Here is a 25,990-nt window from a genome sequence, read left to right on the forward strand (position 1 = left end):
GGGTCTGGGAATGTGGGCAGAGCGCGCGCCCTCTCCCCGCCCCATCAGCGGTGAGCGAAGTCCTTCCAGTGACTCGTGGGGACCCCGGATTCCAAGCCGGGTCTCTGCAGCCCCGGGCGAGGCCAACTCCGAGGACGGTGGTGTCTGGGGTGCTAAGGGGACAGCTCCAGACGGAGCAGGGTTCACCCTCGCGAGGCCAAGCCTGTCCGGATTCGCTGGGGCCTTGCCAGACTCTGGCTCCAGCCCCGGTTCTTTGGGGGACACAGGGGAAGGCGAGCGGAGGAAGGATACGTCACGGGAGGGGGGCGGCGGGCCGGGCGGCGACGGAACCCCAAGAAAAGGGCGAGCGCCGGGGGAGACCCGGGGGGCGGAGAGAGGGTCGTTGACATCGAGTCCCGGCCCCCGGGTCCCTGCCCGCCGCTTCCGGCGTTCTCCCGGCCCGCCCCGCCGCGGCCTTGCCACATCCTCCAGTGACGTCAGCCGGCGCCGCCATATTGGAAAGGCGCCGCCGCCGCCGCCGCCGCCGCTTCCACCGCCTCCACCGCCTCCGCCTCGGAGCTCCGGCAGCCCCTGGGCTGCGACCGCAGGAAGGAAGGAGCCCCTCGCCCGCCCCGACGACCGGCCCGCCTGCTTCGCCCCGGCCCGTCTCCCCATGACTGCACCCGGCCCCGCTACCGACGGACGTCGCCCCAGCACCCGGGTTTAACACGGAAGCGCGGGTCGGGGGCCGCGAAGGGAGGAAGAGGGAGACCCGGCAAGTCCCGCGTCCCTCTCGGCCCGGCGCGGCGCCTCGGCCGGAGCCATGACCTCGCTGACCCAGCGCAGCTCGGGGCTGGTGCAGCGGCGCACCGAGGCCTCCCGCAACGCCGCCGACAAGGAGCGGGCGGCTGGCGGCGGCGGCGGCAACGGCGAGGACGACGCGCAGAGCCGTCGCGACGAGCAGGACGAAGACGACAAGGGCGACTCAAAGGAAACGCGGCTGACTCTGATGGAGGAGGTGCTCCTTCTGGGCCTCAAGGACCGAGAGGTGCGGGTGCAGCGGTCAGGGCGGGGGCGGCCGGTGCGGGGCCCCGGCACCAGGCGGGAGCCTGGCCACCGGCTCCGCGCGCGTCTGCCCTCCCAGCTCCCGAGCTCCGCGCCCGGGAGCGCCCAGCTGGTCCCGTGCGTCCAGATCCTCCCCGCCCTGATTGCTTGGATTTCCCTTCTTTCATAGTCACTCCTTTCATTTTGACTCCCCGGCGGTCTGTTGCTTCCTCGCTTTTTTCCGCGTGTTTAACCCGGGTAGACCCCAGGGTACAATTCCCACCTGGAGACTTGCAGGTTAGAGTGCACCCGAACTCATAGGTTCTGCAGGTTTTAGGACCTGGGAGATCAATGGACCTAGGTCCACTCATCTGCTTTCTGGGTGATTTAAAAAAAAAAAAAAACAAGGTGTACTGTTTGGAATTTTGAAAACATTTCGGTGAAATGGTAATGGAGGCAAAAGTTGTTTTACTGATAAAAGTCCAACAAAAATCTCATGAAACCTGGAAATGGACTTCCTAGGTAAATTTGTTTTGCGTGAGAGATTATTTTTAGTATTGCGTTTACATTTTACCAGTTTACTATTCTTTAAAAAAGTCTTGCAGTCTCAAGGAGGGGCATTTTCGTGGGCGCGCTTGAAATTCTAGGTTTGTGATTTGATGAAAGGCCTCAGCGTTTCCATAGATACTTGTGTTCTGACTCTGAAACGATTGTTTTCACCCCAATACCTTGTGAAATTGTTCACACATAGAGAAGTTGAGAAAAATGCTGCAGTGGACACCTATACACTCACCTCCTAGGTTCTATAATTAACATTTTGCTATATTTGCTTTATCACGGGTCTGTCTCCAAAAATGATTATTTTTAGAGACCTGCCAGAGGGTCAGACAGATGAATGGATATTGTATAAATCGTGTATGGTGAGGGGTCCCAGAAGCTTGTTTTATCTCCCTATGGAAACTACAGACGGCACATTTTGAGAGTCAGATACAAAAATATCTAAGTTTTTTTTTAAAATAAACTTTTCCCAGTTCACAGAGGTGGGCAAAAAAAAAAAAAAGTCTTATTAAAACAACTTAGTCTTATTCACCAAAACTTATCAGATGTAGGTGAGTTTTATATGGATTGTTTGTGGACTCCTGATATTTAGTAATCTAATGAATTAAAATTTACCTTGATGGACATGTCTAGAGTATTTGCATTTTCTGGGTTTCCAGTTTGCTCAGGTTTTTCTGATGATCTCTTGAAAAAAGTTGATGTCCCTCTGGCTATGAAAGGGGCCCCAGTATCTGTGTTTTAATTACTGAGTTATGATGAAAGCAGACTGTATGTGAAATTCCTTTTTGTTCTTTGGAAAAGCAAACTAGTTGTATAGTGTCCTAGAAATGTGATTTTTAGAAAGTATTCTAAAAAAAAAAAAAAAAAAGCTTTTTTTAGGCTTCACCATTTAGAATCTTGGTAATAAACATTTTTCTTTAAGTCTCTTTCTTTTTCCTTTGGGACAAAAGTAACATTATAAAAAATACCAAAAAAAAAAAAAGCAAAGTGAAGAAAAGTCATCCATATTTCTGAGTGAACATTTTGGTTTATAGTTTTTGAGACTTTTCTATGTGGATACGTTCTGTGTGTAAAACTAAAACGCTAAAACCAAAACTAGCTTTTGGACTTCTGAGTCACTCTAAATGAGAAATTACGGTGAGAAGGTACCTTTTTGTTTTTTTAAGTATGTGTTACTCTAAATGTTTAAGGTGAAACATATTAACATGCTGTTTTTCTGTGATTGGTTTTCATGAAGATAATCTAAAGAATTTATTTGTTGAAGCTTAAGGATACTTAACGAAACCTAGAAAATTTAAAGTTCTTTGGTGGTACATAATTGAAACCATCTGTTGTGTTTGTGTCAGGAGTCACTATACTTTGCCATGTCATGGCCAAGGTCCAGACAACTAGCTAATTCTGAGCATTTCAACAACCACATAGGGAAACTTTTTTCCGGTTGCAGGCAGGTGCATGGAGTTGAAGTGGCAGTGGGTGGGGTTGGGACTTTGCATTGCTTTAGACTTAGGTTGTAGGGATTAACCTGTATATTTTCCCCTGTCCTCACGTCTTTACATAATAACTAGCCCTGGCAACTCATCCATTCATTTCTTTCTCTTTAGGAGATTCCTTCCACCCGCCTGTCGCCTGTCCCTATGACTTTAACTTGTATCACTCTTTTTAGGGGACAGGAATTACTCTCTTACATAGGTTCTAGGCATTTATGCTTTTAACTTACTAAGTTTATTATTTATATAAAATGTATTTATTTAATTTATTTCTGGCTGTGTTGGGTCTTTGTTGCTGGCGCGGGCTTTCTCTAGCAGCGGCGAGCGGCTCCTCTTCGTTGCAGTGTGTGGGCTTCTCATTGTGGTTGCTTGTCTTGTTGTGGAGCACGGGCTCTAGGCGCGCGGGCTTCAGTAGTTGTGGCACGTGGGCTCAGTAGTTGTGGCTCGCGGGCTCTAGAGAGCAGGCTCAGTAGTTGTGGCGCATGGGCTTAGTTGCTCCGTGGCATGTGGGGTCTTCCTGGACCAGGGCTCGAACCCGTGTCCCCTGCATTGGGAGGTGGATTCTTAACCACTGCACCACCAGGGAAGTCCCCTTACTAAGTTTAATATTAACAAATTCTAAACTTTACCTGTAATATATACAGCTTAATAAATTCACTGCTTTAACTTTTTATTATTTTAGCTTAGTGTCCATCTTTGTTATATTTCTGGGTACTTTTAAGATATTTAAAAGCTAAATTCAAAGGTTAGGTTTGTCATTAATGATGGACACATTTTATATATATGTGAGCTAACCTTACTTTAAATCAGAACAAGAAGAATTTTAAAGAAATTGTGAGAGGTGAAATTAGTTTGACTTTTCAAAAATGCTGAGACTTACGGTTTGTTAAAAATGGTTTTTGTTGAATAATAAACCCACAGAAAAGTGCACGAGTGTGAAGAATTTTTGCAAATTGAACACACCTGTTGAACCAGCACCTAGATGAAGAAACAACATGACCAGCTCTCCAGAAGCCCTGCTTGATTTCCTTTTCCAGTCACTGCCTGGTCCTCAAGGGTTACCCCTGGCTTGACTTTAGAATTCAGCATAGAATAATTTTGCCTATTTTTGTACTTTTATTTGTGCCTTTTGTAAAGCAAAGTTTGTGAGCTTCATCCTTATTGTGTGAGGTTGTCATTTGTTCTTTCTCATTGTATTATCAGCTTACTTTTAACACATTTACAATCTATAATATTAAAATTATTTTAACTCGTATCCTGAATCTAGTATTCTCTCCCTCACCCCTTTGCTGAACAGAAGGCTCAGCTTGCCTGCCAGTAAGCAGATGGTCTGGCTTCAGATTACCTATTAGGGATGACTCTAAAGTTATTGTGAGTTTCATTTCAGATTTTTTTCCAGTGATTTTCCTTTCTGTCTTTAATTGAAACACCAATGCCTGGGCCCCTCTGGGGATTCCGATGCTCAGTCTGGGCAGAGGACATAGGTATTGAAGTAAATTGTCAGAGGCCACAGCAAGGATGGCAGATGGGTTTAAATTTGAATTCAACTTCCAAATAATTAGCAAGATTTCTGCTGTCTCCCCTGTAGTTGAGAGGAAGGGACTGCAAACAAGCTAGGTATTTTTTTCCTCCCAACTATTTGATTTTTCCATAGGTGCTTCCAGTAGTTAGTGTTTTCAGAATGCCTTATTGAGAATTATGTGAAATAACTGGTGTCATATACTTTTAAATATCTTCATTCATGACAAATCTTAGTGCGTTAAAGTTGGATTTGATTACTTTAAACGGCCAGGTATAATTTAGAGTGTGCATGTGGAATAGCAGAGTGGAAAGAGGCAGTATAGTATAGTCCTGGTCTGCGGTGTATCCTTTGTTTTACATGTTATTTGATCTCTGAGCCTCAAAGCTCTCTAAAATGGAGAGAGACGTAGACCTCTCCTATGGTTCTGATTGGACTGCGGCGGACATTTATTGTTTTACTCTCCACCTTGTCCTTTCTAGGTTTTGTCTTGTTTTTAGGGTGTTCCCATTGGATGTATTTCCAGGATGCACTGTTGAAGCATTTACCCTTTCTCTTTTGTGGTGCAGTCAGACCTAGACTTGTCCAACCAGACATTTTCTCCTGGGGCTTTGGATCTTGAGAACAGAACAGCAGGCTTGTGGGGGGTGTTTGGAGACCTATCAGAGGAGTGTCAGTGTAGGTCAGAGTGTTCTCTGACTTGGGTCCCTTAGCTTCTTTCTCTCTAGCCCTTTGGTGCTTGTCTTTCCCATCCCGATTTTCCAGGCACCTTTCAATTTTGTAAGCTTTAGGAACCTTCCAGTAAAGTCCCTTTTTAAAGAAAGCCAGAGTCAATTGTTAATGTTTTTAATGCTTGCAGATAAGAACCTTAATGTGATAATTTAACTCTATCTTGAAAAATAAGTAAGTGCTTGAGCTGGATAATACACACTTAGGGTAAAATAGTTAAGTTTAACTAAAATGATGGAACTGGCTTTTGTGTGGCTTTTAAATTGGCTCCAACGATTGATACCAGAGTGTTCCATTTTTGGAGTAAGTTTCCCAAGGCTGCTACTTTGAAATACAATACTTATCAAGATGGCTAACTTTGTTTTTTTTTTTTTTTAATTCTCCTTTCTATACATGCAGTAATACACACCATCTCTGGATATCAAATCTGTTAATGAGAAATTCATTTAACAAATATTCAGTATTTAAAGGTGTGCTAAGATTTCAGTAATTTAAAGTATAATAAAGACTTCAGAGTTTTGGAATTTTGTTATTCCTTTAATGCAAATAATATGCTATTCATATTTTTGAAAGATTTGAGTTTTCATTTCTTTTTTTCAGGTGTATTTAAGAGTAAGTACACACATAAGAGATATACAGCATCTCAAAAATTAGTTTTTGGAGGTCATTGAACCACTTGATTGTATCTTGTAAACAAGATTTTATGTGAGTGAGATTACTTTTCAGTGCTTCAGCGTCCTTTCACAGTGTGGCCAAAGCATTCACTGATTCATTTTATAAGTCATACTAATATTTGATATTTATTAATTTTAAACCATCTGAGCATTCCTGTATGGATCATTTGAGATTATCTTGTAGAATTGTACTTTGAAATTATTTTGATCAAATATTTGGGGAGTTTTTCTGATGTTTAAAGAGATTACCTCTTACAGTAAGTGTCAGCTTACGTGTAAATCTCAAAAGACCCTAAATGCATTATGCTTGTCCAGTTATGTCGTGTTAAACCTTTGGCCCAAGCAAACTTTCCCTACTTTGTATCAGCATAATTTTTCTGCTATTAGAGTAAATTGTATCATTCAGAGTTGCTGTAGTCTTTGTTCAGGGCATTTTATTTTCATGCTAGTTTCCTTTTGAAGCAGCACAAAGAGACTGCTGGTCCCCATGTTTCTTCCACATAATAAGTGTAGTGACAAGTAACAAAGGTGGGAGCCTGGCTTCATTTTTGAATTGATGTTAGTGGCTTTAGGTTTCCCTGATCAAAGCTTGAAAGACTGCAACATGTTTCAAAAGTATTGTAGAGTGTTATAATGTAATTTAGTAAATCTTGGGGTTTTAATTTAGGTATTACAGGTAAATATAGAAAATAGGCTGTTATTTTATTCATATTATCTCACCTTATTAGTTGTTTGGTTAACATCTGATCTGCAAGAATACAAATAATATTAAAGTACATTACATTGCCAGAAAGAATTCTTCTTGTAAATATATTTTTAAGCTGAAAAAGTTAAATGAAAAAAAACCTTATTTTTAAACTTAATAAATTGTGTATAGTTTACATATTCCTTTAATAAGGAAGGTCTTAAATTGGAGTCAAAGGATGGAGTTTAAAAGTCTGTAAAACGTTCTGCAGTTGTGTGTGTTGTATGTGTATATTTTTCTGGAGAAAGAGAACATAGCCTTCATCAGATACTCAAAGCATTTAGTGAACCAGAAGGTTAAAAATTATCTAATAGAAACTGTTCCTTTGTTTTAGTTTAAGTTTTTTGTTTTGGCTGTGTTTTGTCTTTTTTTTTCCTCTTGAAAATTGACTACAGAAAATTTCAGGTTTCAGGGTTGTGGTGGGTTGGATTTTCAGTTCTGTGAGATTTGAGATAGGAAGCCAGCATTTCTGTAGCCTGGTCATTCTACCACATGTAGAATTCTAATACCTTCCATGCATTAATCAAATATTTATTGAGCCAAGTCCTTGATGAGGTGCCAACACTAGGAAGAAGTTCTCTATCTTCAAGCCCATTTCATTTTGTTCTGTGGGTCAAAACTCTTAACAGTAAACTAAAAAACTAAATTGTGTTGCTGTCGTAGAATTTTCCCATGGTGAATATCTCAGCTTGGCATATAGCTGCCATTCAGAAAATATTTACTGAGTAAATCATGTATTTTCATTTAGGGTAGCGTCATACCCAAGGGAGTGAAAATTGGTTCTGGGGGTGGTGGTGAAAAATTCTTACTTCTTCTATATGTAAAGCATAGATACATGTACAGTGTGCCATGTTACTAAAATTTTATGAGGGAGGGTGTGGTTATAGAAAAAAGTCTGAAAAAGCTTCTTTAGGGAGCAGTAATGGAAAAAAAAATTGAGAAATAGTGAAATAAATTAATGTTGAAAATACTAAGTTTGTGTTGAGTTGAGGATTAGAAATCTTTTTCTCCAATAGGACTTTTTTTTTTTTTTTTTTTTTTTTGCGGTACGCGGGCCTCTCACCGATGTGATTGGCCATGGCTCACGGGCCCAGCCGCTCCATGGCATGTGGGATCCTCCTGGACCGGGGCATGAACCCGTGTCCCCTGCATCGGCAGGCGGACTCTCAACCACTGCGCCACCAGGGAAGCCCTCCAATAGGACTTTTTATTGTACTAGAATTTGACTTGTAGTTCAGTAGTAGGAGGAACAGTTTTAGTATACTGAGCTGCAGGGAGTTGTGAGTTAAATTTTAAGAACAAAGTTATTCTTGTTGGTTAATAATGTGTAGGTAAACTCTTTGTTCCCTACTCTCTACCCTCTGCCCTGTGGAGGGACTGGAAAGAAAGGACTGCATATAAATTGCTAGTGGTTATTTTTACTCTGGTTTCATTTTCTAGTTCCAGTTTCTCAAATGCAACTGTTAAACAGTTTTATACTATGTTAACAAAATAAGCTCAGAAATAGGATTTTAAGAATTTAGCTTAAATTTCAGTCACTGAATTGAGCTTGTCATTTAATTTTTGTATCTATGCCCTGTTGTATAAAATGGAAACAGATTTAGTTCAGTCCAACTTTTTTTTTTTTAATTAATTAATTTATGGCTGCATTGGGTCTTTGTTGCTACACGCGGGCTTTCTGTAGCTACGGTGAGCAGGGGCCACTCTTCGTTTCGGTGCACGGGCTCTAGGCACGTGGGCTTCAGTAGTTGTGGCACTCAGGCTCAGTAGTTGTGGCTCATGGGCTTTAGAGCGCAGGCTCAGTAGTTGTGGCGCGCAGGCTTAATTGCTCTGCGGCGTGTGTGATCTTTCTGGACCAGAGCTCGAACTCACGTCCCCTGCATTGGCAGGCGGATTCTCAACCACTGTGCCACCAGGGAAGCCCTAGTTCAGTCCAACTATTGAACACCTATATGCCAGTGTCTTTGCTGGTGGTGAGGTTGCAAAGAAAAACTTCTCACCCTCAGGAGCATCCAGTCTATATAGAAGACAGATTTGCAAATGATTCCAATAAAATAAGTTATTGACTTTAATGGAAGTACACGTTAAGTGCAATAGGGACATAAGGGGGTGCCTTGGATCAGGAATTAGAAGATTGCCATGTTTTTGATTTCCAACCTTGCCTTTGAGTAGTTAGAATAATTAGTTAGGATAAATGCTTTAAATTCTTAGACCCTCAGTTACCCGCTGGGCACAATGGGCCTACATTTGTGGGCTGTCCCATAACCTCTGAATTGTAGGGATCCAATGAATTGGCATATGTGCAAGTGCTTTAAAAACTGCAAGGTGTTGAACAAATGCAAATAGGTAATTACCTAGCCCAGAGAAGAATTAAGATTTATAGTGATCTTGACAAGTATTTAATATTTCCACTGTTTTTATTATTTCTTAACCCTCTTGTGCTTTGCTGGGCTTAGTGAACATTCTCTTCAGATGCAATTAGTTATCTGTGCTCGCTTATCTTTGTGTTTGTCCTGAACCTACAACCCGTTGTTTTTTTTTGTTTGTTTTTTTTTTGGTAATCCTTGGCATGCTGTACTGGGAAATCTGGAAACCTGAAGTACCACTTCTTATTCTTAGGCCAAGTCCAGAGTCTTCCTTGAACAATTCTTATAAGATACTGCTGACTCTCCAGAGACATCAGAAGCCTCCAAACCTCCAAAATGATAAATGATTCTAATGACAAGTAAATAAAATAACACATGTAAAGTGCCTAGTATAGTTGGTGCACAGAAGTATTAGGTTTCATCATGTCTTGGCTCTAAGTTGAAAAGCTTAAAAAGGTCCTTGACCTCTTCTAACCCCTCTGGTCACCAGTTCTTCCCACCTTTCATTGTTCCCACCTCCCGTTTTTGATGCCCCTTCTCCCATTTTTTAGGGGGAAGGGTCCTTCCTGCCTAAGTTCAAGGCCAGGATTTCTTGAAGGTCTTAGGGCTGGGTCACCCCGAGAAGGCATTGGCCCACAACTCTTTCTTTTTAAATTTATCTTTATTGAAACATTTCCCCCATTTCCTCCATATCTTTTAATTTACTTTTCATTTCTCCTTCACTGTAGGTCCTTTGGCTACCAAAGTGCCTTCCCTGAGGAGGTTGAGAGTGGGGAAAGACGTGGGAATAACAATTTCCAAAATTGCCCCAAATTATAAAATTGTACTTTGTGCAAGGTTTTGTTAAATGGGACTAGGAATGAAATAAAGTAACAAGAAAAGTCCTGGTCTTCACAAGTGTATAGTCTAGTAGTGGGGAGATAAGGCACTTGACAATTAAAGTAACAGTGTAAAGTAGTACTGTCCTAAGTGCCAGTTGGGTAGTAGAAGACAGTACATTTTTGGTTCAGAGGAAGTAGTGAATTAGGCTGAGGCTGTCCCGGAAAGTGTCAGAAGCAATGGGGAGTTGGGCTGGACATTGCACTATTTACAGAAGAAGGGGCATTTCAGTTTAGGAGAGTAGGGGGAGCTAGGGCTTGGAACAGAACCTCCTGGGGAATTCTATTCACAAAGTACTTTGAAGCTGACTGGAAATTGGTTTTGGGATTAGCTTCCATTTGATTGTCACAAATAGTGTTTTAAGATGGCGTCTATGAAATTCTAAATTAAAGTTAAAAAATTGTTTTAACATACGTTTTAGTGATTTTCAAAAATATTTGGTATGTTTAGAAATTGTTTTTAAGTTTTGAACTTATAGTATTTTGTCCATCCATCCATCTATCTCTCACTTGTCCTCAAATAGTTGAGGATCGTTTATGCTCTGGGCAGTGTCCCTAGTGCTGGGCTAGAAACATTATTAAAGTGGTTCCCTCGTACAGTCTCCATAGTCTTAACTGTGACTGATAGGTCTAAAAGAATAAAAGGAAAGGTTTTTTTTCAACTTTTTTTATTGTGGTAAAATATACATAACGTTTACTGTTTCCGCCATTTTAAAGTGTACAACTCAGTGGTGTTAAGGACCTTCACGTTGTTGTGAATGTTGCAACCATCATCACGATTCCTTTCCAAACTGCAACTCTTAACCATTAGCTGACTGCTCCTTTCCCCCTCCCCCTAGCCTCTGGTAACTCTCATTCCATTCTGCTTTCTCTCTCTGAATTTGACTCTTCTAGATACTTCGTTAAGTAGAATTGTGTATCTGACCTTTTGTGTCTGACTATTTTATTTAGCATAAGTGTTTTCAGGGTTCATTCAGGTTGTAGCATGTATCAGAATTTCATTCTTTTTTGAGGCTGAATAATATTCCATTATATGTATATACCACAGTTTGTTTATCCATTCAACTATCATGGACATTTTGGTTGTTTCTGCTTTTAAGCTATTGTGAATAAGGCTGCTTTTGGAACATTGTTGTTTGAGTTGTTTGAGTCCCTGCTTCAATTCTTTTGGAGATGTACCTAGAAGTGGGATTGCTGGATCACATGGTAATTCTGTGTTTAATTTTCTTGAGGAACTACCATACTGTTTTCCACAGTAGCTGCACCATTTTACATTCCCAGCAGCAATGCACAAGGATTGCAATTTCTCCACATCCTGGCTGTCACTAGCTACTTTCTGGTTTTTTGGGTTTTTTTTTTAATTTATTAAATTTATTTATTTTTGGCTGCATTGGGTCTTTGTTGCTGCACACGGGCTTTCTCTAGTTGTGGTGAGCGTGGGCTACTCTTCATTGCGGTACGCGTGCTTCTCATTGCGGTGGCTTCTCGTTGCGGAGCACAGGCTCTAGGTGCACGGGCTTTAGTAGTTGTGGCACATGGGCTCAATAGTTGTGGCTCCTGGGCTTAGTAGTTGTGGCACACGGGCTTAGTTGCTCTGCAGCATGTGGGATCTTCCCGGACCAGGGATCGAACCCGTGTCTCCTGCATTGGTAGGTGGACTCTTAACCACTGCACCACCAGGGAAGTCCCTTTTGCCCATTTTTAAATCAGTTTTTGTTGTTGTTGAGTTTTAGAAGTTCTTTATATATTGAGATATTAATCTCTTATCAGGTACAGGCATACCTTGTCTTGTTTTATTGCACTTTGTTAAGTGCTTTACAGATATTGCATTTTTTTTTAAATTGATAGTTTGTGGCAACCCTGCATTGTCAGATGATTTATAGTGTAAACATAACTTTTATATGCACAGAAAATTTGTGTGACTTGCTTTATTGTGATATTTGCTTTATTTAAGTGGTCTGGAACTGAACCCACAATATCTCTGAGGTATGCCGGTATGTGATTTGCAAATATTTTCTCCCGGTCAGTGGGTTGCCTTTTCGCTCTGTTGATAGTGTCCTTTAATGATGAAGTGTACTTTATTTATTTTTTGCCTGTACTTTTGGTGTCATAGTCAATAATTCATTTCTAAATTCAGTGTCATAAAGCTTTTCTGTTGTTTTCTATAAGTTTTATAGTTTTAATTCTTAATTTGAGGTCTTTGATCGATTATGAGTTAGTTTTTGTGTAGGATATAAGGTAAGGGTCCAAATTCATTCTTTTACATGTGGATATCCAATTTTCTCAGCACCATTTGCTGAGAAGACTGTTCTTTCTCTATTGAATGGTCTTGGCCTCCTTGTCAAAATCATATGATCATACATGTGAGGGTTTATTTCTGGGCTCTCTAATCTATTCCATTGGCCTAATGTCTGTCTTTATGCCAGTACAACATTGTTTTGATTACTGTGGCTTTGTAGTAAGTTTTTTTTTTAATTTTTTTTTTTTTAATAAATTTTATTTTTGGCTGCATTGGGTCTTCATTGCTGCGTGCGGGCTTTCTCTAGTTGCGGCGAGCGGGGGCTACTCTTCATTGTGGTGCGCGGGCTTCTCATTGCAGTGGCTTCTCTTGTTGTAGAGCGGGGGCTCTAGGTGCGTGGGCTTCAGTAGTTGTGGCTCATGGGCTCTAGAGCGCCGGCTCAGTAGTTGTGGTGCACAGGTTCACTTGTTCTGTGGCATGTGGGATCTTCCTGGACCAGGGCTCGAACCTGTGTCCCCTGCACTGGCAGGCAGATTCTTAACCAGTGCGACACCAGGGAAGTCCCTGTAATAAGTTTTGGAATCAGAAAGTGTGAGTCCTCTAACTTTGTTCAAGCTGTAAATTTTTGAAAATGAAACTAGATATTAAAAGAATTATCCGTCTGCCTAAATAGTTAGAGGCCTTGAAAAGAGCCCAGAGGTTTCATTTAGACAGTCCCTTGTAGTCTGTTCACTCTGTTTTTTTTTTTTGTCTGTCTGCAGATTTGTACTGGGTTGTAAGTGCCTTTAGGAAATGCAAAAGGAGAGGTCCAGTAACTTATTAATTGGGTTGGCCAAAAAGTTTGTTCAGGTTTTTCTGTAAAACGTTATAGAAAAACCTGAACGAATTTTTTGGCCAACCCAATATTTATATCTAACCTTTATGCTTCAGTAGGCAGTTGCAAATTTGGTGTTCAGGAGAGATGTCCGGACTGGAAATGGAGATTTGGGAGTTGCATCTTTGCACTAAGATGTTCTGCATTCCTTGTCAGAGCCCATACGCTTGCAGCCACACAGGTTGCTAGGTCAGAGTCTACAGCCTTCTCTCTCACCATCCACATCTACTAGGTGACTCAGTTTACATTCTCTGAAGTAATTCTTTGAATTTGTCTCCTCTCCATTCTCAGGGCCACTGCCTTAGTTCAAGTCCTCATTATTCTCCGCAGTGACTATTTAAAATCTTCACCACTCCCTTAAAGTCTCTTGTTTTACTTCTTCCTTGCTCTGAGCCTACAAATAGAGGATTCCCTCATCTGTCTTCCCCTGTCTACCTTTAGCTGCAGCTCTTCTGTTCAGTTGCAGGGTAAGTGGGCTTCTCGTAGGCTGATCGCCTGCTCTCACCCCAGTATGCACTCTGCTTCTTTGGGGTTCTTGCTCTTTCAACTCTGTGTCTCCTTTTCCTGCATCCATCCATCTCCTCCAGTAACCACACACTACCGTTTGAAGCTTTGTCGTGACTTTACTTTCCCCATTTCCTTTGTGGGTATGTTCTGATTATAAACTTTGTTATTAGAAACTCTGCCTTCAGTAGAATTGGTGTTGAAGAGGGTTTGTGTTTTTGTAATTTTTTTTCACTGTTTGGTGGGGGAGGTAGCTCTTCTCTTACCTCCAGATTTCTTTGATCACATTTTGGCAGATGCCTTTGCCTCATCTGTGGAACAGTGGCAGCCTTTTTCTATTCCTCTGCCATTCGGCGGAAATTAAAAAACATCTTAATAGCTGGTAAGAAAAGAGAATTCCTTTGAAGGGAGGAATTCCTTATGTGGGCTCTTGTCTGGATTTCATGAGGAAGGGAAAAGTGACTCTGTCATCAGTGGTAGAGTGGGTAGGAGTGCTCGGTGCTCTGGGGACTGGGGCAAGTGAAGAAGACCTGAAGTTGGGGGATGTCACCGAAGAGGGATGTTGGAAATGGAAGGGAACACTTTAGGGAGATAAGTTTTGAGCAGGTTTTTTTTTTCCTTTCTTTTTTAATTTTTATTTTTGTTGCGTTGGGTCTTTGTTGCTGTGCGCGGGCTTTCTCTAGTTGCAGCGAGCAGGGGCTACTCTTTGTAGCGGTGCGTGGGCTTCTCATTGTGGTGGCTTCTCTTGTTGCAGAGCACGGGCTCTAGGTGCGTGGGCTTCAGTAGTTGTGGCACGTAGGCTCAGTACTAGTGGCTTACGGGCTCTAGAGCTCAGGCTCAGTAGTTGCGGCACATGGGCTTAGCTGCTCCATGGCATGTGGGATCTTCCTGGACCAGGGCTTGAACCCGTGTACCCTGCATTGGCAGGCAGATTCTTAACCACTGCACCACCAGGGAAGCCCCACTGAGCAGAATTTTGAATGAGATGTAGCATGTGACTTGATAGGAAACTAGCATTCTAGACGGGATATATTATGAGAAGATATAGATGTGAAAATAGCTAGATGGGAAAGTTATCCTTCTAAAAATGTTATTATTTTACACAGCTGAAGCAGAAAATCTGAGTCGTCTAATAATGAGAACTGAGCTATGAGGGGGATTGTGCGCAGACTAGGGAAAATAAAAAGTCATTCGTCCCTTAGGACCTTTACACATAAGTTGGCAATGATGTTGGAGGCACTTGGAGGTCTTAAAGATAGCAGGAATAATGTAAACTGGATTTTTGGAACGGCATTTCTTTTAAGTGAAGAGAGGATTGGCAGATGGAAAAGCTAGAGGCAGGAAGGTTTGTAGTAGGCTTGAAGTTACTAGAATTTGTGAAATTTGGTGCCTGGATCTTGGATGAAGAGGGAACGGGACAGATCAGAAAGATAATTATTATAGAAGAATTATTTGTATTTAATTACCATTAAAGCTTAGAGAGGAGAAAAGATGATTGGTTTGAGTTTAAAGAACCAATAGGTAGTAATATTGTCTTAATTATCTTCTTACACAAGTCTATGCTCATTGTTGAAAAATATTTAGAAAATATAGATTACAAAAGAGAAAAATAAAGTCCATAATTCAACTTTCATTCCTTCAACAAACATTTATGGAGCGTTTACTATATAGTAGGCACCGTACTAAGGAAGACAGACATATGTAAACACATACAGATAGGTACATATATGTGTAAATTATACACCGTGTTACTGTGAAAGAAAATCAGAGGATGCTGTATGAGAATGGGTGTTGAGGGGAGGGCACAGGGAAGAACTTTCGAAGGAAATAATATTTAGGCTGAGACCCAAAGAATGGATAGCTGCCAAATCCAGTGAAGACAGACTAGTATGTTTCAAGGCCCTGAGGTGATAAAGAGCTTGGTTTGGCTTGAGGAACTGAAAGATGGTTCAAGGCGGGAGTGGAGCGATAGGGAGAAAAACCTGAGATGATGATAGAGTGATAGAGTGCCAGAACACAGAGTCCTTACAAATCAGGTTAAGGATTTTGTGTATTATGCTGAGTGCAGTTGGGGAACCATTGACGGATTTGGGGAGTGGTATACCCAATCTTTATTTTAAAGAAAAGTTCTGTGTGGAGAACGGATTGAACAAAGGCAAGAAGTGGAAGTTGGAGGTAATATTTTGATATTACATTATTCTTCCAGTCCTATTTTAAACGAGCTTACCTATGTTTATTTTTTTACTAAACAAAAGAAATCTCATTCCAGTACTGTTTTGTAACCCCTTTTCTCTTAATGATACCTAGTGACCACCTTCCCGTGTTAGTAAATAGGATCTTTCCAGTGAGAAATAAGGTGCTCCATTATTTGCGGTGACTGCATGATAGAACATATTATTTGATGTACCCTAATTAGTAGGGGTGTATTATAAATATGGTCATGCTGTGGACCTTCATCCTTTATTTATTTTTCTCTCTAATGGCCTGGAACTTACATTATTACTTTTTTGAGGCCTTCGTGTTTGTATTTGCAGATTCTTCTCTATAGGGTCTCCCTTTCTCCACCTGGCAGCCATTTCTTACCCATCTCTTGATGCCCAACTGAAGCTCTTTTTGCCTTATTCTAATCCCCAAGGCACCGTTCGTTGCTCTCATATGCCTTTTCCTCATCGCTGTGTACACCTAGCACAATGTCTAGAAAGCTGTAGTTGTTTATGCATGTGTGTTAGTCTGCTGGGGTTGCCATAACAAAATACCAACAGAATTAGTTTAAACAGCAGAAAATTCCTTTTCTCACGGTCCTGGAGGCTAGATGCTTCCATGGTTGGGTTCTGGTGAGGTACCCCTTGCTGTGTCTTCACATGGCAGAGAGAGACAGCAAAATCTCTTGTGTCTTTTCCTATAAGAGCACTAATCTCATCTTGGGGCCCCACCTCCATGACCTCATCTCAACCTAATTATGTGCCGAGGCTTTGTTTCCAGATACCGTCATATCAGAGTTAGGGCTTCGCTTCAACATATGAATTTGGGAGGGGGGGTTCCTATTCCGTTCATAGCATGTTTTTGGTAGGAAGGAAGGAATGGATGTCATTTTATTCCTATCAGTATTATGATATTTATCACATTGAATTATAATGATTATTTTTTTCTTTTCATTTTGTGCCTTGTATCTTGGTCATCTTTATCACTTCTGCTTAGCAATGTCTTGGTATTCAATAGGTGTTTATTGAATTAAAATTATATTTTTCTTATTTCAAGAATTTGAAAATTATTTTTTTACTTTATGTACTTTTAAACTTTATGTAACTTAGTGCCTTTGCCTACCAAATGGGATTGTTTTTTTGCTAGGAAAAACAGAGGCAGAGGCCAACATCTAATAAATAAATTGTGTTATGGTGACTTGATAGAAAACTTAAATGCTTTTATTATTCTATATGCTTTCCAAAATGTCCTCAGCTTGAAATACTGACAATGTAATGTAGAGGTGAAAGTACTGTGTCTAGAGGCACATGAGGCTTGAGGTATAACTGCTTGAGGTATAAGTGCTGATTCTGGACTGTGAACATGATTATACTTCTTGATTTATCTGAACTTCAGATTCTTCTAATGTAAAATGATAATACTTTACTGGGTTATTGTGAGACGAGGTGATAATTTACATATGTGAAAATAGTTTTGCAAACTGAAATGTTGCTGTGTTTACTAACTGAAACCTTCATGTTTCCTAGGGAAGAATTAAGAATATGGAATTATAGTTAGGTCTTGTTAATAAGATGCTGTTAAATATACTGTTTAAAACTTTGCTAGGGAGTTCCCTGGCGGTCCAGTGGTTAGGACTCCACACTTTCACTGCCGAGGGCCCCAGTGCAGTCCCTGTTTGGGGAACTAAAATCCCACAAGCCGCGCAGCGTGGCCAACAAACCCCCCAAACAAACAAACAAAAACTTTGCTAGTCAAAAGTATGTGCATTTTTGCCAGAAATCCTTTTAAAAAATTTATTTGCTTGAGAGGAAGTCAGTTTCTGCTCACACTTTTTGTGCTGTCTGCAGTGAACAATGGCAGGCGTGGAAAGAAAAATGAGTAATATTCTCTTCCATTTTCATGGAGGCTGAAAGGAAGCACTTGTAGATCATGCATTAGACAGACCGGACTTGGAAGGCAAGACAGAATGATAGAGCTAGGGCTTTAGAGCTAGGGAGACCAGTTTCAGTTCCAACTTTGCCACTCAATAACTGGCAGGTCCCTTAATTCCCGTGAGACTCAGTTTCATTATCTTGTGAAAATGGAGGAATAAATCCTACTTTACTAGGTCTTCTAAGGATTAGATAATGGTGCTCATTAAATGCTTAGCCCAGTTTTAATTTATAGTAGTACCCAGTGTATGACAAACTTTGTGTGCACATTGGAAGAAAAAAGGATTTGGGGAGGATATGTTCCAAATGTGTTAGTAGAAGTTACCCTTGAGGGAGTGGGGGATGGATGGAAGGGAAGGGAGGAGGTGGGGACTTTAATTTTCCCTCATGCGGTGCTATTGGAAAAACATTTTAAACAAGCAGGAGTGACTGAGATGTCGTAAGAAGACTGTATAAATGAGATAAGGAAAGGCCACTTAGCAATACAGCACACTTAAGGAATAGGTAGAAGAGTAACCTTTAAAGGCCTGAACAGGAGCTGCAGCGGGAAACTGCAGCTTGGTGTTGGGGAAGCCAGGGGCCAAGGAGGGAAAGTCAACAGCATTAGCTTTTGTGGGCGGTTACTCAAGAGAACTGTAGCTCTTGTTGAGAACTGTATCAGATTGCATGGGTTGGGAAGTGAAAGGGAAGTGGTGGAGACTTATTTTTTTGCCTATACTTTCAAGGAGTTTGTGGTGAATGGGGGGAAAATAGGGCCATGTTGGCCCTTGACTGTCTCTTTCTCTTGATGGGCAAACCTGAGGATGTTTGACTGTCACTAGAAGATGCCAGCATATATGCGAGAGGTTTAAACTATTTTAGGAGGGCAGGACTTGTGAGCAAAGACACTTCTTGAGGTGGGAGAGAATGGGTAGAAGGATTAGCCTTAGGCAGTTTTCCTGTTGTAACCAGACAAAAGAACGAGTGTGAACTATGAAGTTGAGTTTATTGGTGTGGCTCATTGCTGGAAGTTGAGGTTGTTCCTGTCTGATGGTATTTACTTCGTATGATGTTACCTGCTGAAAATGAGTTGAGTTGAGATTTGAGGGGAATGTGGTTTTGAAACAGCTGCTCTGGAGAGTGGTAAGAGATTTGACTAGGGGAACGTAGAAGGGTTTGCCAGGATGGGCTTAGTTTAAGTTGTACTGAGATTGCAAGACATCTTTTTTCCACCAGCAGTTCAGAAGCACAGGTACAGAAAGGAGAAAGTGGACAGCTGGATTGATCCGTTGGAGTTTTGGTAGGAGAATGCAATGGAGGAAAAATAGTTGAAAATGCCTTCAGGAAATTAGCAGGAGTGTAGTTGAAGTGGTGTGCTCGGGGCTTATTTTCCCTCTTGTGGGTTTGGGAGCCATGGTAATGGTACTTGCCTCGGAAGGTTGTGGAGGTTTAAATGAACTACTTAGAATAGTAATTGGCACAGAATGAGCGCCCAGTAAATGACTGTTGGGCTGTCTGGAGATGAGCGTGAGAATGGAGGAGACTGATGTGAAGAAGGGAGGGAGGCTTGGGTTTGCAGTCTGCACAAAACTGAGAAAGAATCGTACCTAGATTGAATTTATTACTTGGATTGGGTTCTAACAGAGCAGTTCTTGGTTCAAGACTGGTATCCACGTTCCCAGGGAATAGACTGGTCCTTAGCCTGGAGGCAGTGGTGGAATTCATGGTAAAATGCTTGGATGGGAAAAGCAATTACTTTTAACGACCTATAACTGAAAGTTATCTACTATTTACAATTACGGTATAGGCAAGCTGAAGTAGTTTTAGTGGTATCTGTGAGTTTGTCACCAATAGAAACCAGAGATATTATCATATCACATTACATTTATTGATATTTAGACATCTTACATTATTGTCTGCTCATCACTATGTTGGAATTATACTTGCCACTAGAATTTGTTGTTTAACGTGCTAATAAAGAAGCACATGAATTGTTATCACAAATTTATTTTTAATATTGTAATACTTTCGATCTGGTTTCCTTTGTAATCCTATGCATTTTATTTTATGCACTCAAAAGGCAGGATAAATACAGTAGTCTCTCAGTATCCGCCAGGCATTGGTTCCGGGACCCCACATCCCAGGGGATACCAAAATCTTCGGCTGATAAAGTCCCTTATATAAAATGCTGTAGTATTTGCATATAACCTACACACATCCTCCTGTATACTCTAAATCATCTCTACATTACTTGTAATACTTAGTGCAATGTAAATGCTATGTAAGTAGTTGTAAATACAACGTAAATAGGGGCAAATGCAAGTTTTGCCTTTTGGAACTTTCTGGGATTTTTTTCCCCTAATATTTTCAATCTGTGGTTGGTTGGATCCTTGGATGCAGAGGGCTGACTAAACTTAATTTTCTTTTAAGTGCTAAGTTTTAGAATAAGGAGTGAGTTAGCGTCTTAGTTACTTCCAGTGAGGTGTGGGCTTTTTTTCTTTTTTAAAACTATTACTTGTAGGTTTTTTTAAAAAATTTATTTATTTTTGGCTGCGTTGGGTCCTTGTTGCTACGCGCAGGCTTTCTCTAGTTGCGGAGAGTGGGGACTACTCTTCGTTGTGGTGTACAGTCTTCTCACTGTGGTGGCTTCTCTTGTTGCGGAGCACAGGCTCTAGGTGTGCAGGCTTCAGTAGCTGTGGCCCGAGGGCTCAGTAGTTGTGGCTCGCAGGATCTAGAGCGCAGGCTCAGTAGCTGTGGCCCACGGGCTTTGTTGCTCCGCGGTATGTGGGATCTTCCTGGACCAGGGCTCGAACCTATGTCCCCTGCACTGGCAGGCGGATTCTTAACCATTGCGCCACCAGGGAAGCCCCTACTTGTAGTTTTTTAATATATTCATTGTGTTTCAGTCACTTGTATTAATTATTCTTTTTTATGTTCAAGTTGTCCCACCTTTGGCTTATGGGAATTCCTTTCTTTTGACTTTAGTGTTCTTTTGATTTGATTTGCTAACCTTTGATAACTTCTTGCTTTCTGGTCAACACGAAAATGATCCCAGGCTCATTTTGTACATATCCTGTTTCAGACCTGGGATCAGTCTTCAAGGAATTCTAGATATTTTTCAGTGGGGAGTGAACCACAGTCTGGGTACTGGGTGTCCTCAGTGTTATTGGGATGTCATTGCTTCTAGGACTTTTCAGTACACAGAGATAGAATATATTTTCTTCAAGGGATAGAGCTAGCATTTTGGGGGGAGGGAAAATCAGTTTACATGGTTTTTGATTAAAATTTAACATTATGGCTTCTTATTTCACTTACTGAATTTTATACTTGTATCTCTTTTTCTCTTAATTGAAAATCTTGGTTCCTAAAATATTAACTTATTTGCGTTGGCTTACTACATGTATTTAAATAGTTTCAAAATAATAATAATGTCAGTATTACTACGAATTGACTATTGAGTTCAGCCTAAAATTTCTTTGCAGTACTTCACTAGGATGTACAGTTAAAATACTGCATTCTAAAGGCAGTTAAAATAGTTAATATTTCTTTGTGGTTGTATCACTAATTAGTATACAGTTAGATTAGTTCATTTGTTTTCACTCTTTAAAAATGTTTTTTCTGTTTTGACTATGTACAACTATATAACAACGTAGAAGTCTCATTTCCATCATCCCTTCTACCTCATTCCTTCCTCCTCCTATTGGTCATTTTTTTTTTTTTTTTTGCGGTACGCGGGCCTCTCACTGCTGTGGCCTCTCCCGTTGCGGAGCACAGGCTCCGGACGCGCAGGCTCAGCGGCCATGGCTCACCGGCCCAGCCGCTTCGCGGCATGTGGGATCTTCCCAGACCGGGGCACGAACCCGTGTCCCCTGCATCTGCAGGCGGACTCTCAACCACTGCGCCACCAGGGAAGCCCCTATTGGTCATTTTTAAAACTTAGTTTGGGATTTGTCTTTCCAGTGTTTTCGTAGCAAAATTATATGTATTCATTCTTGCCCCTCCTTCATATACAAAAGGTAGCCTACCATATGTGCTGTTTGCATCTCTCTTTTTATATATTATAGCTTGAGGATTATTCCACATCATTATATAGAGATCTTTTATGGCTCCATAGTATTGCATTATGTTAATATATCTTCACATATTCATTGGTTTTATTGATGTTTTTATGGGTTATTTCCAAGCTTTTACTGCTTCAGATAATGTCACACTTAATAACCATATGCATATATTGTTTCATATTTACAGGGATGTATTTTCAGAGTAGATTCCTAGAAGTAGGATTGTCAAGTTAAAGGGTACATGTGATTTTTCTTGATTTCTGTCAGGGGTGGTATCATTTTTGCATTCTTATCACAGTGTATTGGCCTCATCTTTGTCAACAGAATGTGGTATCAGATTTTTGTATTTTTGCCAGTCTTATTAGGTAAGCATTGTCTCATGTAGTTGTTATTTTTATTTTATTATTATTATTATTATTTTTTGTGGTATGCAGGCCTCTCACTGTTGTGGCCTTTCCCGTTGCGGAGCACAGGCTCCGGACGCGCAGGCTCAGCGGCCATGGCTCGGGCCCAGCCGCTCCACGGCATGTGGGATCTTCCTGGACCGGGTCACGAACCCGTGTCCCCTGCATCGGCAGGCGGACTCTCAACTACTGCGCCACCAGGGAAGCCCTAGTTTTTAAAATTGTGGTAAAATCTACGTAACAAAATTCACTGTTTTAACCATTTTTAAGTTTATAGTTCAGTGACGTTAAGGACATTGTCTTATTGTGCAACCATTACCACTATTCATCTCCAGAACTACTACATCATCCCATACTGAAACTCTGTACCCATTAAAGGACGACTCCCTGCTCCCCCTCCCACCTGCCCCGGGCAACTACGATTCTACTTTCTGTCTATGAATTTTACTCTTCTAGGTACCTCATATAAGTGAAATCATACGGTGTTTGCCTTTTTGTGATTGGCTTATTTCACTTAGCAGACCTGGTTCATCAGTGTTGTAGCATGTGTCAGAGTTTCCTTTCTTTTAAAGCTGAATAATATTCTTTTGTATGTATTTGTTTATCCATTCATCTATTGATGGACACTTGTTTTGCCCATTTTTGAATTGGGTTTTTTTTTTCTTATGTTATTTAAATGTGTGTTGTTATGCATGATACAAAGCATCTTTTCATATGTTTGAGTCATTTTCATTTCTTTTGTGAATTTACTGTTCATATCTTTGCCTTTAAAAAATTGAGTATTGATCTTATTTTCCTATAATTTTTAAGAACTAATTGTGTATTTGTGATGTTATAAATATATTTTCCTACATTTTCATTTGTTTTTTTACTTTGCTTATGCTTTTTGCCATGCATACTTAAAAAAAACTTGTTGTATAGTGTAGTTTATCAGTCTGTATTTCTTCTAGATTTTGAGTAATAGCTGGGAAGTTTTTGTTTTTTCCTCCACTCCCAGTTTATGAAGGTATTCACTCCTATTTACTTCTAGTACTTACACTGTCTGATTTTCCATTTCAATCTCTGATCCATTTGGAGTTAATTTTGGTGTATAATATGAAGTATGGATCCGGTTTTGTTTTTCTAAATGGCTATCCAGTTGTCCTAATACTAATGATTAAACTGTCCATCTTTCCCTCTCATGCTGATCATGTCTTCTTTGGAGAAATGTCTATTCAGGTTCTTTGCCCATTTTTTAGTTGGTTTTTTTTTTTTTTTGCTGTTGAGTCGTATGAGTTCTTTATATGTTTTGGATATTAACCCCTTATCAGATATATGATTTGAGATAACACCTTCATCATATACTGGATTTCAATGTACTCTTGAGTTTATTTCTAGATTTTATTTTCTTGGTCTGTTTGTTCATGTGCCAGTATCACAACATTTATCTAGAGGCTCTTGGTAAATCCCATAAATTCTGATATGTTGTATTTCCATGTTTGTTTGTCTCAGGAAATTTTTTCTCATTTTGTTTCTTTGATCAGTTTAATATTTAAGAAGATCTCGGTGTTACATGAAAACTGGAAAATTTTCTTGTTCTCTTCTACATTATGTATAATAGTGCCAAACATCAGTTTTCAGGAACCGCATTATAAATGTTTGTTTATCCTGAGATACGTTAACTTTATTCTTCAGACACTTCTTTATATTGCTATTAAGCAGTTTTAAAAATACCCTTGATGATTGACTTGCAGATGCTTTTTCGGAAATTAAAATAGATCATGTATCCTGTTTTTCCCTAAGCCACATACTTACCCCCTTAGGGAATTCTTAACTGATTAGAATCATACTTGTAGAATGCTTGAAGTCTGTCTGTCTCATTGTGTAGAGGAGAAAATGGAGACTCAGAGAGGATATTAAATGACCTGCTTAAAATCTCCTAACAAGTCTTCCTTGTGGCTGTGACCAGTATTCAGGTTTCTCAACATGTGGTCCATATTCGTTCTTCTTACATCTCAGTGACACTCTGTGTGTGAAGATTTTTATTACCTAATTCAATTTCTTGTTTTAGGTTTATTCTGATTTTATATTTCTTCTTGAGGTGGTTTTGGTAATTGGTGTTTTTCCAGCAATTTGAACATTTTGTCTAAATTGTCTAATTTATTGGCATAAAGTTGTTTATAGTATTGCCTTATAGTCCTTTAAATTTCTGTAGGATTGGAAGTGATGTCCCTACTGTATTTTCATTTTGGTACCTTTGTGTATCTCTCTTCCCTCTCCTTTCTTCCTCCCCTCTACTCCTGTTTTAACCTTGATCTTTTTAAAGAAGCAACCTGGCTTAATTGACTTTTTCCTTCTTCTATTTTTCTGTTTTGCATTTCATTGGTTTCCATGCTAATCTTTATTATTACCTTCCCTTTGATTGCTTTGGATTTAGTTTGCTCTTTTTCTAGTTTCTTTTTTTTTTTAATAAATTTATTTATTTATGGCAGTGTTGGGTCTTCGTTGCTGTGCGGGGGCTTTCTCTAGTTGCAGTGAGCAGGGGCTACTCTTCGTTGCAGTGCTTGGGTTTCTCATTGTTGTGGCTTCTCTTTGTTGCAGAGCACGGGCTCTAGGCACACGGGCTTAAGTAGTTGTGGCATGAGGGCTCAGTAGTTGTGGCTCACGGGCTCTAGAGCACAGGCTCAGTAGTTGTGGTGCGCGGGCTTAGTTGCTCTGCGGCACATGGGATCTTCCCGGACCAGGGCTCGAACCTGTGTCCCCTGCATCGGCAGGCGGATTCTTAACCACTGCGCCACCAGGGAAGTCCCCTTCTTCTAGTTTCTTAAGGTGGAAGATAAGTTTGTTGACTTGAGATCTTTCTTCTTCTGTAATATAGATTTTTTTTTTTTTTTTTGCGGTATGCGGGCCTCTCACTGCTGTGGCCTCCCCCATTGCGGAGCACAGGCTCCGGACGCGCAGGCTCAGCGGCCATGGCTCACGGGCCCAGCCGCTCCGCGGCATGTAGGATCTTCCCAGATCAGGGCACGAACTCGTGTCCCCTGCATTGGCAAGTGGACTCTCAACCACTGCGCCACCAGGAAAGCCCGATATAGATATTTAATAAAGCTAAATTTCTAAACACTGCTTTACCTGCATCCCATAGATTTTTTTTTTTTTTTTTTTTTTTGCGGTACGTGGGCCTCTCACTGTTGTGGCCTCTCCCATTGCGGAGCACAGGCTCCGGACGCGCAGGCTCAGCGGCCACGGCTCACTGGCCCAGCCGCTCCGCGGCATGTGGGATCTTCCCGGACCGGGGCACGAAGCCGTGTCCCCTGCATCGGCAGGCAAACTCTCAACCACTGCGCCACCAGGGAAGCCCCATCCCATAGATTTTTATATTTTGTGTTTTTATTCTCATTCAGTTCAAAATACTGCTTCCTAACTTCTTTTGTGATTTCTTTGACCCATGGATTATGTAGAAGTGACAGATTGATTCTCACATGGAGATTTCCCGTATTTTATTCTGTTGATTTCTAATTTAATTCTCTTGGAGTAAAACATTTTCTATGATTTCACTCCTTTTAAATTCACTGTTTTATGGACAGTCATATGGGGTATCTTAGAAAATAATTCAAGTGTGCTTGAAAAGAATGTGTATTTTGATGTTCTTGGTTGGAGCATTCTATAAATGTCACTTAAGTCAAATAGGTTGATACTGTTCAGTTCTGTATCTTTGGTGTTTTCTCTCTAGTTGTATCAGTTATCAGTGTAGTCTTCAATTACTATTACTGTATTGTTTAGTTCTCCTTTTCATTGTCAGTTTTTGCTTCACGTATTTTGGGATTCTCTTGTTAGG

General features: G+C 40.7%; 1 protein-coding gene across 1 annotated transcript in view; it reads left to right on the top strand.

The window, feature by feature from the left end:
- Positions 1-508: 508 nt before the first annotated feature.
- GOLPH3 (golgi phosphoprotein 3) overlaps positions 509-25,990 on the top strand; it is a 53,665-nt gene continuing 28,183 nt past the window's right edge. The window contains exon 1 of the mRNA XM_082836176.1: positions 509-1,027. Within this exon, the coding sequence (XP_082692302.1) occupies positions 803-1,027 (225 nt within the window). The 5' untranslated portion in view covers positions 509-802. The remainder of the gene's footprint in view (positions 1,028-25,990) is intronic.

The sequence above is a fragment of the Leucopleurus acutus genome, assembly GCF_964270905.1.
Source record: "Leucopleurus acutus genome assembly, chromosome: 3".
Taxonomy (NCBI): domain Eukaryota; kingdom Metazoa; phylum Chordata; class Mammalia; order Artiodactyla; family Delphinidae; genus Leucopleurus; species Leucopleurus acutus.